This window comes from Ceratina calcarata, unplaced genomic scaffold, assembly GCF_001652005.2.
Source record: "Ceratina calcarata isolate Rehan_Ccalc_2016 unplaced genomic scaffold, ASM165200v1 scaffold541.2, whole genome shotgun sequence".
Taxonomy (NCBI): Eukaryota; Metazoa; Arthropoda; class Insecta; order Hymenoptera; family Apidae; genus Ceratina; species Ceratina calcarata.
This window is the reverse complement of record NW_017176579.1, coordinates 98,335-116,209: the sequence shown is the minus strand read 5'-3', so window position 1 is coordinate 116,209 and position 17,875 is coordinate 98,335. Positions and strand designations below refer to the sequence as shown.

The following is a 17,875-nucleotide window of genomic DNA, read 5'->3' as shown; positions in this document are numbered from 1 at the left end:
GATTAAGATAAATAGAATGTATATTGCTACGTCTTAATAATAATTATTAATGTCGTTTAGATACTATTTTAATATTACTGTATACTCTCGTTTCGTTGAACAGACAAATTCAGGACATCTTGTATGTGAAGCGTGCTACATACCATATACATATGTATATTTACGTGAAATATTAGAACTCGTTTCCAGTATGTTGAAGACGTGTAGTGAGAGAAATCAAACGAATTCACAGAAACTAGTCTGCGAGGATAGAGTCAAGATGATTGGTTTTTTATCGGCCAGACCTGCTCATGAGAGCGTAACTATCAAAAGTTTTATTTCCTAGCCGTTACCCATCAACGCTCGCTCTGCAGCCACTACAGTTTAGATATAGTGTATAAAGAGACTGACAGTAGCAACAGACAATGAACTCGAGACCACTCACTCACCATCCGGCATTTCGACGAATTTAGCTCAGTTTTTCTTCGCGTTTCAACAGTAATTTCCTCGCCCTCTAGTCTCATGAAGATAAAGCGTTCGACAAATGGTCTCGTGCCGAAGAGAGAATTGAATTAATTAAGTGATACGTAACTGTGTTAAATTTAATTACTAACTCTGAGAAAGATTAGTATCTGAAATTGTTAATTATTACCAAACTGCAGATTTGATGTATTTGTAAAAAAATTACATGTCCAGAAAATATAAAAAATACGTGCGATAGACAAGAATTTACATTATAACACAATTATTTTTGAAGTATGAACGAAACTTGAATTCTTCCTATTAAAATGAATGGGAATGTATTACAATATACATAGTGAATAAAAAAAGTATCAGCAAACCCTTTAATTTAATTTAACTTTTTATATTGTACCTCCATTTGCATTTTTTTAAATTAATATCACAAAAATTTTATTTCGCATAAAAGTTTAGTTCTACTAATTAAAATTCTTCTTTAATCAAGAAGCTCGTAATTTAGGATGAAATATGGACGATCATATCATTCACGTGGACAATACTAAAATTTGCAGACATTTCAACTATTCGCGTAGTTAGTAATAGTCGAGTGCCGGTTTAAACGGTATTAATAAAACAGTTGTTAACCGTACCTCGCCGTGAATATATGAACGCATGCAGTAAAAGATAATTTATAGGCGACGCGTTAGACTTTATTACCTAGTGTCCACACAGAATCATAGACAAACCGTAACCCCGTAGATACAGAACGAGCTTAACTAAACATGCTTGTTCAATATAACTTCCACATGTATACGTTAGCATTATAATAGGTTTTTGAAAATTTCCATTGAATAACACACATTGAAAGGACAAGGTAATGCAGGAATGCAAATTAGCTTTTAAATAAAAGGTCATCTCNAATTGTGTTCTCGTACAAACATAATCGGATATAAGAAACATTTATTAATTTTATTTTCATAGTTTTTAAGGTTTGATATAGATGAAGTTTAGCACCATCAAGGAATAAAATAAATATCGTTCCAATTTCTGTTGATCTCATAATTTCTACTAGCTAGCATATTTTTTTATAATGTAAAAATGCGTAAGCGAGTAGAAATTGTAACGTGAACATTGATGATTGGGAATTGGGAATTTTTTCGTAAAGATCTAACTTAACGTGTAAGCTCAAAACTAATATTGTTAGAATATCGAAGAACATGGAAAAGTAATAAAAGAGACGTTTAACGAAAAAGGTAACAGAGTTTGTTTCCATTTTCCTTTTCAAAACGTCAGGACTTCTAATTAATGAACACATCATCGTCTGTATCACATGAAATGCCTTCGACTGGAAGGGTTGTGCTTATGAAGGCCACTCATAACCCACCCCTCTGAAATTCCCGGCTTATCCTTTCAACTGTCTACCGTTGAGCTGTAAAATCTCGGGTGAAGATATAAACTCTGGCATCGGATCGCAGGTTCTGGCATTCGAGATCGAAAATGCCTCTTTCACCTCGTCGATACAATATACCAACCACGGCATTCCTTAAAGTCTAGAACATCCTCGTTTTTAAAGGAATGCATACTGCAATGGTTTGAACAAATTGGAACGAACCTTATAGTCTGTGGTAGACAATATTTTTCAAATGGGCAGATATAAAATATAATAGAATGTCTGTTATACGAACATTATCTGACCATTCCATTATATGAAAAATACATTTCAAATTACATTGTTGTATGCGCACATACTAAATGCTTATGTACATATATATTCATTTCTGCATTTTATTTAACGATTCCGTATGAAATAAGAATAGTATACATATATTTAATACATTACAGTATGAGTATGGATGGGTTTGATAAGAATTATTGAAATATTGTATCTATATGAACCAAGTTCATTCCGTAACTCTTGGAAGGCGAGAATTATAATAGATCTACACCTATGTATATGTATTTGGTATATTATATCGTCACGTCGCTGGAATCGAAACCTGCAGTTTTGACAACTGAAAAGGAAGTGATATATGATATACTTCAAAAACTTGAAAAAGCGGAATGTGCAACGGATTCGACAAAAAATTAGAGTTTTGCGAAATCGAGCTTCGCCAACATAAAAAATGAATTTCTTATACCCTTTAATAAACGATATATATATTTCTCATTTGATATTCTGTATGTCTATGTATATGATGTACATCTTTTAAATTTCCAGCAAATACAATTTTTTTATAAATGCATTAAATCCGCAGTCTCCTCTTCATCCTCAATTTGCATTAAGCTGTTGAACAAACTGATATCTAAGATTCTACTTGTTTCACATTAGCGGCTCGGAAATAGTTATTGAATCTGAAGTAAGAACATTACTAACAAGATAAAGCAACGCGGAGTCTTATTGAGTGCAATAATGTAATTTTGAACGGGGAAAATCTCATTTACTAGATTATTGTCAGACAGCGTTGCGGAAATCGGTTCGAGGGACTCTTTTATTATAGCGAAAATGCTTGGATTGGGTCATGTGCGACGATGTACGCTTAAATTAGCTCGTGGATTAAACAATGGGTCGGGGTAAATAAACTGTAGACACCACCAATGGACGGCGGTTCCTTTTGGTGGTCGGATCGATGCGTTAGGTCAGTAACGTTAGTTCGCGAGTCTTTGTTCTCCTGTTATCTTGCCGAATTGGGTTGGCTCGAGTTCCGCTTGGCATTAAAGCGGATCGGCGTGTTTACAATTTGGCCGTGTGTCCCGGAAGATTCATCCATAGTAAACGTGAAAGATGAAAGTGGATATCTATTTTAGTACATAAGTCCAATAACTGAATTCGGTCTTCAATCAATCCTTAACAATCTTTGTTGTATGTTCAGAATCTCGAAAGATCCACGAATCTGGCAACTGAACTCCTCTATTTCTCGTAATGATTTTTCTTCGTTTCTTAATTTAACACTAAGTTTCGTCATGTCTTCTGAAGCTTCTGTACGATTTTTGCTCATAATTCTATTTATGCACTAAGAATTTCAAAATAATCAACACTGATGAGAATTCACGCAAATTCACGCTTATTTAAAAATTACTGTTTCTAGAAAATCATTTTACTTGACTATCTTTCATAACAGACTAACTACTTTTGCTATGTACACCTCAAAACATTGGAAACGTACTTCACTTAGATGTGTTTTTATATACGATTGTGACACTAGAAATACCATCTACAACAACATCACAACTTTGGTTTTTGCAACATACGCTGTAAATATGTATAATGTAGAATCTCATACGTATGGAGTGTATGCTCACTTTTGACTCTCACTGTACAACAAAATAACAGAAGAACGCAAAAATGAAATCAATATAAGAACATGGTATTACGTTACACTCCAATGAAATATATCCTGCTCGTGAAGTGGAAAAGGTAAAAACAACCGAGATAAGAGTCGATACGAAAAATTAAACTCGCAATTATAAAGGACCATATCTCTATTACCGAGCTAAACATCAAGTAAAAGCTCGTATATTATCTGCAAATATACAATATTTGCGTGATAAACAAATGGCATGTGACGATTTCGAGCTATTTCATTTATTTTCCTTCCGTTTAAAATTAGCTGACAATTATGCTAAATGCTACGAACTGTTGTAGTATCGCACTTTTTAATGGAACACTTTGAAGAATTTAACACGGGAAACATGCATTTAAATATATATATTATATTAAATTGTAATATTTTTTGACTATATTAATTAATTTCTTTTTAGTATGGTAAATGAAATATTTTATTCTCTATCTTGTATCTTAATTTATGACAACGTAAGTTACCTTCTCCTCAATGTGGAATCATCACTATTAATGCGAACTAATTTCTTTTAGGAATAGTAATAACTGTTGATACGAGTATGATACACCTGTTTCCGTGTACGATGATCAATTAAATTGAACACGTTGTCAACGATAATGTTATAAGTTACGTTGCACAATAGAAAAAACCACACAATTACTCTTAAGCTTGTCGATCAAAACACTTTCAGTACAAGAATAATCGTCCATAATTAGATTATTTTGAAACTTGTACTGTACTATTTCAAACTTGCTAATTTATCTTCAAGAATAAGTAGGAAAGTGGAAAACTATGACTTAACGATGATATTTTACATAATCTAGCCGCTATATAAAGCATTTGCCCGACAAGGAAATTGTACCATTACCACGGGTTCATCCGACGAATTGTAGTTGGCAAAGAGGTATGTGAAATAAAATATCACTGTTAACTTGTACCAAGTTTTACTGTATGAAGAAAAACTTCGTGAATATTTTGACTAATGATAATTACTACGGTATAGTAACAAGTTAGAATACATGACGTCTACTTCTCATTTCGTGACTGCAAACAATCATTTTTACCAAATTTATTTATGCATTACATAGTGAACTATACTAGCATCCCACAGAAACTTTTGGTCCAGTATTAAAATAGTTATTCAGTTTTAAAAGGAAGCCGAATACTTTCTTCAGCTACTATACTATGTACACTAGCGATACTTCTATACATTTCAAGTTCAGAGTTCACGTTTATCGGTTCGCTGCGGTGCAGGCAGTGAAAGGTTGCGCGAAACCACCAAACTGTGGGGTCAGTTAAGCAATTCAGTTAATATTCAATGATATATTCTGTGTGCACAGGCAACATGAGGGCGGTGATATTATTTTCTATAATCGCGTGTTTGATGGTCAGCGCACAAGCCGGTGGTAAAAGCGAAAAGTATAGTTACCTGGACCTATCACTCTATCAGATCTATCCGAGAAGTTTCAAGGATAGCGATGGGGATGGCATAGGAGATCTTCGAGGTTCGTTTCTATCTCCATTTTAATTGATTATTTTACATGATATTTTACAAAATATACGTATCTCTCCGTATAAGGATTATCTAAAAAATCAATTGTTTTTCTCTCGTAGGCATCATAGAAAATATAGATCATTTCATCGAGGCGAAAGTAGACGTCATATGGTCGTCTCCCATCAACCCCAGCCCCATGATAGATTTTGGCTACGACATCTCGAATTTCACCGACATTGATCCCGTTTACGGAACGCTGGAAGACTTTAGAGAACTAGTGAAGGCCGCGCACGCTAAAAATCTGAAGGTGGTCATAGACTTCGTACCGAATCATACCTCGACGAAACATCCGTGGTTCCTGAAGAGTTTGCAGGGTATCGAACCTTATAAGGATTACTTTGTCTGGCACGAAGGGAAAGTACTGGAAAATGGCACCCGCGTCCCACCGAACAATTGGGTAAGCTACGAGTAAATGTACAATAATTAACTGTAAGAGAAAAAGAGGCACACTGTTCGTGTTGAACCGGAAATCACACCCGGGACTTTCCGCTTGTCCGGGCGACTGCTTTAATTCTCCTAATCCTCATAAGCAATAAACAAAATGCCGATTACCTTCGCTAGAGACATTTATGTCAGGTCTTATATTTATTACCGAGCTCTGTAATATTGTATGATTCAAATGTTCCAAATATTCTGCAATAACTTATTTTATTGATTAAGTTAAAGTTAATGTTGAATTATCTGAATTTTAATGAATTGTGAGATGTGAATTGTAATTTTATTAGCAATTTATTAGATGTGCAACAGTAATTACCACATATGAGAAATTACGTTTCATTAATTTTATTATTACACGTATTATTTATAGTGAACAACTGAATGTAATAGAATCAACAATTCTTATTTGTTTCTCCATGTTACAGTATGTTAAATTACGTAAATAATTTTGTTCACAGATGAGTAATATAGCCGGAGGCGCTTGGGAATGGCGAGATGAACGACAAGCGTATTATCTTCATCAATTTACAGTTGAGGAAGCGGATTTGGATTTCTATAACGAAAATGTGATTAACGAGATGAAGGTAAGGGAACCCTACGTATCCCAATTTATATTTGCGAGATAATGGTTTTTAAAATTACTGAGGATACCCATAAATAATCTCGTTATTCCAATTAGCTGCTTTTTACTTGTTTCTTAATGTTGCTTTTACATTGAGATGATTCAAATTTTTTGCATCTTAGATATTGTGATTATTAAACTGCCGATCTTATTCATTTATGAAATAATTTAATATGCAAAAAGAATAGAAATGTCACATGTGATACATGATAATATTCATAATATCAAAAGCAAATATACGCATCTATATATATCGCATAAATATAATTATCTAATTTATATAATAATCATTGCAGGACGTTGTTAGATTCTGGCTAAAGGAAGGCGTAGATGGACTTCGAGTGGACGCGGCCATGTTTCTGTGCGAAGACTTGCAATTTCGGGACGAGCCGCGATCATATGAGACTGACGACCCTACAGATAAAAACTACCTCGCACATATTTATACCAACAATCTCCTAGAAACGTACAAAGTCATTCAAGGCTGGAGAGATGTTATGAACGAGTTCGATAAGGATTTGATCATGACGACCGAGGCGTACACAGACTTGAATTCCACCATAAAATACTACAAATACGGAGCGGACTTCCCATTCAATTTCAAGTTGATCACTGATGTAAATAAGGATTCGAAAGCAGCCGATTTCAAGAACGTTGTCGACAGCTGGATGAACAACATGCCAACTGGTCGCACTCCCAACTGGGTGGTGAGTTTATATTTTAATGACACTAGTTTTGACAAAGACATTTTTTGTTTGCAAAAGCATATCAGAGGGTAGTTTTAATTTTGTGACTGTGCGCGCAGGTCGGAAACCATGACAGAAATAGGATAGCAGCGAGATTCGGACCGAAACGAGCCCGCGCTATCACGATGATGACGCTTCTGCTACCAGGCATTGGCGTAACTTACTACGGCGAGGAAATCGGTATGACCGACGCTTATATTTCATGGGAGGAGAATCAAGACCCGGAAGGATGCTTGGCTGGACCAGAAAAATATTTATCGCAAACTAGGGACCCCGAACGAACACCTTTTCAATGGGATAATTCTACTGCTGCTGGTGAGTACTTTAGTTTAAGAGAGCCTTTACTAGATCAACCTAGTCTTTTGTTTTTTAAGTCATTTTTTATTAAACGATTGGAATAAATGCTTATTAGATCTTCAAATGAGAATTGATAAATTACTGGTATTGTATATTTTGAAAAATATTATTAATAATGTATGGCGCGCAGGATTCTCCACGAACCCGAAGACCTGGATCAAGGTCAACGAAAATTACAAGACTCTAAATCTGGCTGCCGAAAAGAAGGATGAGAATTCGGTCTGGACCATGTACCTGAAGCTGGCAACACTGAAGCAATCTCCAAATTTTAAACAAACCAAGTTAAATACAAAATTGTTGAGCGACAACGTTTTCGCGTTCTCAAGGTAATACAAATTGTTCAGAGCTTTGCTGTCCGTTAGAAATCATATCGGATGAGTCAATGAGAAATGCGATACGTTCAAAAAATTAAGAGTTTTAAATGATGATTTATTGACTTAATCGGTTTAGAGCCAGTCTGAAAAGGTGGATATTTAATGATGATTATCGAATTACTTCATGGTTATTATAAATCAATAACAAATATTAATGTTATCACTTCAGAAATTTGTGTCTTATCAATTGTAATGATTCGATTGCAATCCTTCGATTGAGATTCATATTGCAATACAATTACACGCTTCATAGATTCTATACATTTATTTCACTATTTTTTATACTACATTCATTCTTTTATCTTTAGGGAACACAAGAAATACGGATCAGTATATGCAGTAATTAACTTCAGTGAGCAGGAAGATATTGTAGACCTCTCAGCCTTCAATAACGTACCCAAGAAGCTGTACACTTATTACGCCACCGATGGTATTACTTCCCTACCGAAGTGAGTATACTTTTGATTTTTTCGTATTATATAATCATAAGTTTTAATCGTTTGCGTTTATTAGTGCGTATACTCTATGACTGCAACTAAATTTTGTAAATACTTGTTACAAACACAGAACGACCATCAAAGATATTAAGAAGGTGAAGGTGCCTGCAACAGGATTCCTGGTTCTCATTAAACCCGACTCCAAATTCGGAGTCTTGTAAATAGCATTTGGAAGACGTTGTACTCCGTAACTGACGTACTTAGTATTAGTACATTGTTTCCGCATTTAAATTATATTATTTATATTATCTATATATCATACATATATAACTTATAACATGTTATAACATGTGTATGTATAACTTATTACGTTATATAACTTATTATATTGTTTCTTTATGAAGTGTCAAAGTAGTAGACAAAAATAAAAAGTATCTCACAAACTTATCGCTGATCGTTGTTCTTTTAGCCATTATACGCAATCATGCCCTATCAATTGTTATCATTCTATCATACGAAAGTTCTGTTCGACGAGCATGTTTGTCCCCCAGTTAGTTCATGTCCCCCATACAATCGATGTATTATTTTTGAAAATGAAATTTGATTAGGAATTTATTTTATATCAGGATGTACATATGCATGTTTGCAAAATATATAATATCAATATAAATTGCGATAATTGCTGTAGCTATCATAATAAATCATCTCGTTATCAAAAGTGGTAATTAAGCTCGAAACGTTACTCAGCCTTGCATCACTTCTGCGTTTGGCTTATAAAACAGAGGTACAATTCCGTTTCTGTTTTCTCGTTTGGCAAAATATCCTCGTGATTATGTGACAGCGCTGACGCGGATGCAATTATAACAAGTAAAGTTAAACGCGACGACGCGTTGATGCGAGAAAAAGGGAAGGAAACGTCTATGAACGGATGGAGGGACCACGGCCAGACGAGAGAAGTTCTCGCGAACGCGAAAATAAATATTAACGAAACGGCTCTACGACGACTCTCGCTTTCACGCGGTTTCGCGGTGACTCGTTCCAGGATGAAAAAAATGTTTCACGTTTTCCTTTGCGCGGCACTTGGGCTTTTGCGAAAAATTTACACTCCCGTAACTTCAACAGGCGCCGTTTGAAAATCATTTCAAAGTTCGCGTTAATTAAAATTAAACGAACGATTTTCTGTATTAGGTGACTGTATACATAGTCATTGGATTGCGATTTTTTATTAAAAATAAAACATTTGTGATTTTAATGTGTGTATAAGAAGATCGTACAGAAAAATATAAATACTACGAATGTAAAGGAATAAAGGACTATTCCAATCACATTTTTTAAATTGATGCTATGAATGTTTTATTTTTGCTTGAAGATCCGCTGTTCAGTGTAAAAAGTTTTATCTAATAATAACTTTCGTTAGTAATTATGTCAGTTGATTTGAATAAATCGATGCAAGCTTTCAATATACATTTCTCGACTTCCTGATGCAATGATAATTACCGTAGTTGTGTCCAATCGAAAGTTAAATCGTTCGTCGACTGAAACTTTATATCCAACTTTAAACTGTTCTCAGCGTTTCCTGTAATTTCATTTCTGGTAATTTAAATTACGATTCGGAAATTTGTTGTACAATTCCGAGTTCCACGGTTTGCAAAACGTTGCAGAAAACAGTCATCCACAGTGGCAAAATTGAAATAGAATTAATTGCACCAGTGAGTTTGTAGTTAATAATTACGCAGCTTGAATTACAAAATCGCGCGTAATTAATTTTACTTGATTAATAACTTTCTCTGTTGGTATACTTAGAAAAGTTCAATTATATTTTTATTCTGTTGTACATACATGTTATGTTTATAATTGTGCTAAATATAATTATTTAGTAAAATGCAATAATAAAGCAAATATATTTCAGAAAATTCGATTTGTATCTAATATAATTAAAATTTTGTAACCAGGAGTATGAATATTAGTATCGTAAACGTAATTAAGAAACGCGTGTAAGGTGGCATAGAGAATTAATAACAAAAATTAGATCGTCGTTTAAACATACTCAATTAAATTCTCTATATTAAAGTATGGTTATCTCAGAATTATCGTTATTTCAGATAGTGAAACTGCAAGATTTTGAAATATTATTACGCATAGAATTTCGAGTAGCCTCCGTTCATAAGAATCGTTTATCTGTTTTATCGATAACCATCGTTATCAGGATAGTAATCGAGCTTTTAACAATCTGATAACTGTAAACATTGAAGTACAGAAATTCAGTATAAAGAAATTTATCAGTCATTGTTTAATTGTCTTCAATTGCATCACATTAACGATAATTTAAAAACCTAGACATTTTATACTCAATAATCTTTTTTATCTATTTTGTAAAAAAATACTGTTTCCAACAGATTTCGTATTTTTATCTGTGTTGGTTCCTATGAAATGGAATGCACCAATGTGTTTACCTCTAATTAATGCAAAAGCATATCTACTTCAGTAATTGCTTTTTAAAATCTCTACTAATTGAGCTGTGAAATTACCGATATTTCGTTCATCCAGTTGCAACCATTAAGAATTCCGTGAATGGTAAAAATAAATCTTTTGCACGTGCGAAGAAGGATCACATAATTATTAAATTTTCATTACACGTACAAGTATTTTGTTTTCACCGTGTGTCGCCATTCTTACAGGGTTTATATGTCAGGATTATTACCAAGCCAAAACTAAATTCCAGTTTAGTACATTTACGGTTGAGATACATCTTTTTTCTAGCAACGATATTTAGAGACATATCTTGGTTATTGGGTTCAAAAGTAATGAAAATCCATAACCCATTTTTTTGTTATAAGAAACGATTTCATCATCTCAATGTTTCTTCCTCAACTCCTTTTCATAGATGGTGAAATGATAGATTCGATTTGAGATGACACGATCATTAAATAGAGAATCGACGATCAATGTCGTGATGGATCAACGGCGGTAGCGATTTAAGGAGAAAATTATTATAGCTCGGATCACTTTCCCTTTTTTCCAGGAAATATTGAAGCTTCCGTTGGACGTTCACGTTATGGCAGATCTTTCGAACGAATGACGAGAATTAGAAGCACTTAGTAAGTTATCTCCCGAATCAACGTGACTTTGATTCATCCACGCGTCTCTTTGAAGGGAAAAACGTTTATAATATTTATAATGTTTTAACCATCGTTATCAGGATAGTAATCGAGCTTTTAACAATCTGATAACTGTAAACATTGAAGTACAGAAATTCAGTATAAAGAAATTTATCAGTCATTGTTTAATTGTCTTCAATTGCATCACATTAACGATAATTTAAAAACCTAGACATTTTATACTCAATAATCTTTTTTATCTATTTTGTAAAAAAATACTGTTTCCAACAGATTTCGTATTTTTATCTGTGTTGGTTCCTATGAAATGGAATGCACCAATGTGTTTACCTCTAATTAATGCAAAAGCATATCTACTTCAGTAATTGCTTTTTAAAATCTCTACTAATTGAGCTGTGAAATTACCGATATTTCGTTCATCCAGTTGCAACCATTAAGAATTCCGTGAATGGTAAAAATAAATCTTTTGCACGTGCGAAGAAGGATCACATAATTATTAAATTTTCATTACACGTACAAGTATTTTGTTTTCACCGTGTGTCGCCATTCTTACAGGGTTTATATGTCAGGATTATTACCAAGCCAAAACTAAATTCCAGTTTAGTACATTTACGGTTGAGATACATCTTTTTTCTAGCAACGATATTTAGAGACATATCTTGGTTATTGGGTTCAAAAGTAATGAAAATCCATAACCCATTTTTTTGTTATAAGAAACGATTTCATCATCTCAATGTTTCTTCCTCAACTCCTTTTCATAGATGGTGAAATGATAGATTCGATTTGAGATGACACGATCATTAAATAGAGAATCGACGATCAATGTCGTGATGGATCAACGGCGGTAGCGATTTAAGGAGAAAATTATTATAGCTCGGATCACTTTCCCTTTTTTCCAGGAAATATTGAAGCTTCCGTTGGACGTTCACGTTATGGCAGATCTTTCGAACGAATGACGAGAATTAGAAGCACTTAGTAAGTTATCTTCCGAATCAACGTGACTTTGATTCATCCACGCGTCTCTTTGAAGGGAAAAACGTTTATAATATTTATAATGTTTATCTTGTACTTCTATTAAAAAATGTTTCATGATACACAGTTTAGTCTAACGCTTCGGGGTTCATTCAGTCCGAGCATCGAGTCCGAATTGAAAATTTCAATTCAGCACACCGATATTTCCGCGTCGGCAAATAGCAACAATTCGACAAATGTTCGACAGGAAAATCGACCAAATTCAGAGGGAAAATAAAAAATTCTGTATACCGTAATAGCAGAGAGAGAGAAATATGATCGGTCTACTTTTTTAGAATCTTCTTATCTCCTGGCTGATAATACGTTAACCAATACTACTGATTTCGAAGAAGAATTAATTGTACGACAATCAATTGCACTTCCGTGAAAAATTAATCGTAATTGTATCTATGTTCTAGTATAAAGTTACAGTGTTATTATTTAGAATACAATTTAACCACTAACAATATATGACAACCATGATTCTCCATGGACTCGGAGACCTGGATCAAAGTCAACGAGAATTACAAGACCGACAATTTGGCTGCCGAAAAGGAGGACGAGAACTCGTTCTGGCACACGCATTGTACAGAAGAAACTGTCGGTGCTGAAGACGTCGGCGAACTCGAAACGGGTCAACTTAATTACGAAACTGTTGAACGGGAACGTTCGCGCATTTGCCAGGTAAAACATTTTGCCACGAATTAGGAATCTTTCATACAGAATAAACCTGAAACTATGTAAAACGATCTCAAACGTTAATATTTATTCCATCACATGGTCTCATTTGTAAATATTTTTGGAGTTGTGTAAATCATTCTTTATCATCAAATTGTATCATTCCACATTTCATAACTTATCTCGTTGACTATTTTGATATAATGATCAATTTTATTTGTATCGTATTGTCTTCATGCATTTTTGTAGATATTGTTTCAATTTCTATCCTGCTATCTCAATGAATATACACGCGACTATCAGACCAACTCATAAAAAGCAAGTATCGAGATTTTTTAAATCTTCAGTAAATGTGATTGTCAGATTATTTTCTAGTTAACTGTGATTTATATATATTGATTACAGTGATTGAGAATGTAATTCATCTTATGAAACCATCAAATCTCTATTCTTTAACGGCGACATTACGTGTTATGTGTTATTGTTCTTTTCATTTTTCAAAGATTGCATTGGCTTACACATGTTACAAAAATACACATTCTTATATTCTTTCACCTAGACATATTGAATGTTATTCTGCAATTACAGTAGACTATCTGAGCTTACACTGTTCTAAACCTAATCTCTTTCGTGGCAAATATAAACTAAAATCATCATTTAAGGGAACTGTAGATGATGAAACAATTCAGGATTTACTTCAATTCATTAAACAATCCAAATTGGGTAACAAACTACTATAACTAAGCGAACCCTGATTGTGTAGCTAACAATCTTGTTTTAGATGTGACATCAAAGTCGAAGTTAAGAAAAAAATATTTATCTCGTTATTGAGGAAAAGTGCGTGTACCACTTTCTCTCAATTATCTACCATTAAAACTTCACTCAAATCGAAAAGTTTAACGGACAAGAAAACGATTCTGCGTAACTTCGGCAACAGTTTCGACAGAAAAATCCCGCAAATCCCAATTACCGACAAGCATCTCGGAGCGACGTGCACGCAATTCAAGAGGGCCGAAATTCGCGATTCGAATCGTTTGGGCCAGATATGATTTAATGGACTTTCACTTGTTTTTGTACCGAATCGAAGATGAAATTGACTTAATGAATTATTTTTAACGGAATAAAAAGAAAATGATAAAAATTTAAATAATCTAGAAAAGTGAGCAAGCAAATTATTTTTTCAAACAATACAGTTTTTTTTCTATTTATTCATGAATAGATGAGTGAACGTAAAATAATTGCACTACAATTTCATTTCAATAACAATTTTAGAGTTATTGATTATCTTTAAAATTATATTTTTTAATTTTGTGTTGATTTAAGATGTGAATGGATTTATTATTATGAAAATATTGTAAATTAGTATGTTTTACTTTATAGACAATGCGAAACATCAATGCATTTCAGAAAATTAATGGTTCATGTAAAAAAGGTTCCCCATTTCTGATACTGTCTGTCATCGTTAAAAGTTCTGTATGACGTTTTCTTGATATTTTCAAGAATCATCGGATTATCTTTAATGAATCCTACGATTTTGACGCAAACTTCATCAGTTTAGGCCACTGCGCGACGCTGACAGGTACGTACGTCAATCTGCTTGCCAATTATAATTCGTACAGACACGGACATCGCGTCGTTGAATTTCGCGAGAAAATTTACGCTCGTCAACTTTCGAGGGGACAGTTCGCGGCGGGCTTACGACTCATGGTCGGAAAAGTTCCCGCCGCTTCGTTCCGGATGCAGGACGGTTGACGAGCTACGAAATTGGGTATTCGAAGCCGGCGAATTGGCCCATTCGTCGTCGCTCGAGCAGCAAAATTGTCCGGCTGATTCACCGACGAGATATTTTGATTTCGACCTTCTTTAAACTCCTAATGACACGCTAAAAACGAATTCATGCACAAGTCAATACTTAATGCAGAACTCTTACAGCAAGTATACAAAAAATAATGCAGGTTTTATTTTCAAGTATTTTAACTAGTGTAAGTATGTAAAACATAATGCAGTTTTTTTTTGTATATGTTTCGTAGTGCAAGTAATAAAATGCAAGACACTTCTGATTAAGGCAAGTACGCGCAGACAGAAAATAATTCAGGATTTTGTTTAAAAACAAGACTTGCAATGTGAAGCGGAACTCGAGGATTGGAACAGGAAGAGAGCACTTATTCTGCATCTGAACTATTTATATAATTTATGCTGTTTACGTTACGGTATCCTATTCTTGCGTTTCGGACGTACAAGCCGCTATTAAGCGCGATAAGCATCGCGACGTGAGCGCAGTTTTAACGGCCGGCAAATATCAAAATACAATCCCAGCTTGTTTACGAGTCCCGTAAAGCTGTTGCGAACTCTGATGGAAATTACGTTGCACGTGTTCACTGCATGATTGGTTTCCATCGTTAGAATCGTCAACTTGGTATTCAATTTCATCAAACAATATAATATGTAACATAGAGGAATAACAATCTGAATTTTAATATGTTAAAATTTTAAATATATGACCAATTGCAGTATCGTCGATATTATATATTTCATTTTATATAATTTATCGGTTACTTCTTGCTAAATCATCATTCTATATAGAAAGTGGTTGTTTATATTGTGCATTTTTAAATCTGTAAATTCTTTGACTGTTGCGTTTGTAGTTTAACTATGTGTATTATTTCAAATAATTTGATTAAAAATTGATACTTCTATTAAGCAAAACTGATAGTGTACTAAGCTCATACGTCATTCGGTTACTTCCACTGCAAAGTGACTATGTAGTTCGCCAATAAGTCAGTTATCTATTAAAACTGCACGATAAAGGGACACGTGGCGGTAGCAGGTAGTTATATTTTTTTCCAACCGTCAAACTGGGCATATAAGCGGACGGCGTGATCGCGCGCCCCATCACTCTAATCATGAAGAGTATCGTCGCGGTTGTGCTACTGCTCGCGTGCGGCCTCGCCGCCGGTGAAATAAAGAACAAGGGATGGTGGAAGACCGCGGTGTTCTACCAAGTATACCCGAGGAGCTTCATGGATTCTAATGATGATGGAATGGGTGACTTAAATGGTAGGATACATACTTTGTCTACTGTGTCCAATGAGGGCAAATCAAACACGGTATCTCTAATTCTTTTAAATTCTCAAGATGCATTATACCAAATGATTTACATTATACAAAAATGTGGAGTGACTGTCCTTACATTATAATACAAATACGAGATATAGTATAGTAATTGGCTCTATTCATTCTCGATTATCCGGCTTCAGATTTAGTTGAGCAAAATTTACATTCATTTTTTGTTGAATTTTTCTTTAGGACTCATCAAAATATTGTATTATATAAAGATACCCTAAATGGGACAAGCTCACAAATGGGGACGATTACCCTGTATCTTGTATTTACATCGTATCTCGCTTTTCTACTGATGAGAATGTTTTCGCTAATAAAATGCTCAAAACTATTTCAATTTGCAGTATAGCTAATGGATAAAGTAAATGTATACGAAATAATCTATTCACTTTTTAAACAACGTATCTACCTACACAGTTCAATTATATTTTGTTTAAAATGAAGTACCTATGATTTATATTATATTTTATTCTCATCGATAAATAACTTATTCAATTAAATAGGACATAAAAAGAGATAAAAATTCTGTTTAATCACTTCTTCTGCTCTTTTCTTTACCTATGTACAAATACGTTATTGTATTAACTGATTAAACAATTTACCAAGAGAGACAAAGAAATGCTACAAATAATGCAATAATAATTTTTAGGAACTTTCTTTTAATAAAATATATTAAATGATTAATGAGATATTTCAACTCTGTATCACTTTTTATTCATATTTCTTTAGCAATGTGTTGCATTCTTCTTGTCGTATGCTGTACAAGTCTCACGTACCGTAACGAAAGATGAGACCGGTTTCTAATACGTATTTAATTGCACTCATGGCATGTTATTTCCTTCTTTCAACGTACATACATGATGTAACGCGTTATCTTTAATAGTAATTAAAAATATGCATTGAATTACTCAGCGAGTTTCTCACAATAACAAAAAGACGTTTCTAGAGAATGTTGAGCACTTGAGACAGCTATTATGGATTGACATCCTTGTTTCGCACATTAGTATAGCATGGTATATTAAAATATCTTTAGATTTTCTGTACATTTTTACTCACGTATGCCGATGAATATGATCGCATTCGTCACTTACCTGAAACAGAATTATATAGTAAACTAATGTGTAGTTTCAATTACAATATAAAAATGTCATTCATCATATTTTATATAGATAAATAATTGTAATACAACAAATGCTAATGTTAAAAAATGATATGAGAAAGTTTAAGAATTTGATGTTTATCCACGGAAGAACTAACAAGTAATTTTAGGATTATGTAATCACAATGATATAAGCAGTTTTCAATTCGTTTTGAGCTAAAATAAAAGTTATTTCTAATTGGCAATTTCGATGTTGAGTGGTGGTATTTTGCAATCTGACAGATCACATGTGTTCTTCAGCTGATAAACTTTTTAATTCCCTATTTTTTCTTCACCTGTTTATTCGAACAATCGAATATGGCGACTTTCAATTAGAGGCACTAGAGATAGCGAGCACTCGAGTTACGCAAAACATAATAAAAATACTGAAGGAAAGGATAGAAAGTAAATAACAACTATATTTCTATGTTTCAATTGTTGCGATAAAAAAACAACCTGTTGCTGCTCTTAATCTGATATCGCAAAAATTCCATCCAAGCACAAATG

At 33.8% G+C, this 17,875-nt stretch overlaps 2 protein-coding genes across 7 annotated transcripts in view; one reads left to right on the top strand and one right to left on the bottom strand.

The window, feature by feature from the left end:
• The window catches only part of LOC108628839 (alpha-glucosidase-like), a 51,075-nt gene extending 42,323 nt beyond the window's left edge, over positions 1 to 8,752 (top strand). Inside the window, exons 1-9 of one of the 2 annotated variants that reach the window (XM_026816779.1) lie at positions 4,543 to 4,680; positions 5,117 to 5,281; positions 5,391 to 5,728; positions 6,228 to 6,353; positions 6,688 to 7,098; positions 7,197 to 7,452; positions 7,625 to 7,820; positions 8,177 to 8,317; positions 8,436 to 8,752. In XM_026816779.1, coding sequence (XP_026672580.1) covers positions 5,122 to 5,281; positions 5,391 to 5,728; positions 6,228 to 6,353; positions 6,688 to 7,098; positions 7,197 to 7,452; positions 7,625 to 7,820; positions 8,177 to 8,317; positions 8,436 to 8,526 — 1,719 coding nt within the window. In that variant the 5' untranslated portion in view covers positions 4,543 to 4,680; positions 5,117 to 5,121 and the 3' untranslated portion in view covers positions 8,527 to 8,752. Of the gene's footprint in view, positions 1 to 4,542; positions 4,681 to 5,116; positions 5,282 to 5,390; positions 5,729 to 6,227; positions 6,354 to 6,687; positions 7,099 to 7,196; positions 7,453 to 7,624; positions 7,821 to 8,176; positions 8,318 to 8,435 lie in introns of those variants that run through there. The other variant, XM_026816777.1, reaches the window with a different exon arrangement.
• The window catches only part of LOC108628838 (calcium/calmodulin-dependent 3',5'-cyclic nucleotide phosphodiesterase 1), a 141,698-nt gene that overhangs the window by 34,618 nt on the left and 89,205 nt on the right, over positions 1 to 17,875 (bottom strand). The window lies entirely within an intron of this gene.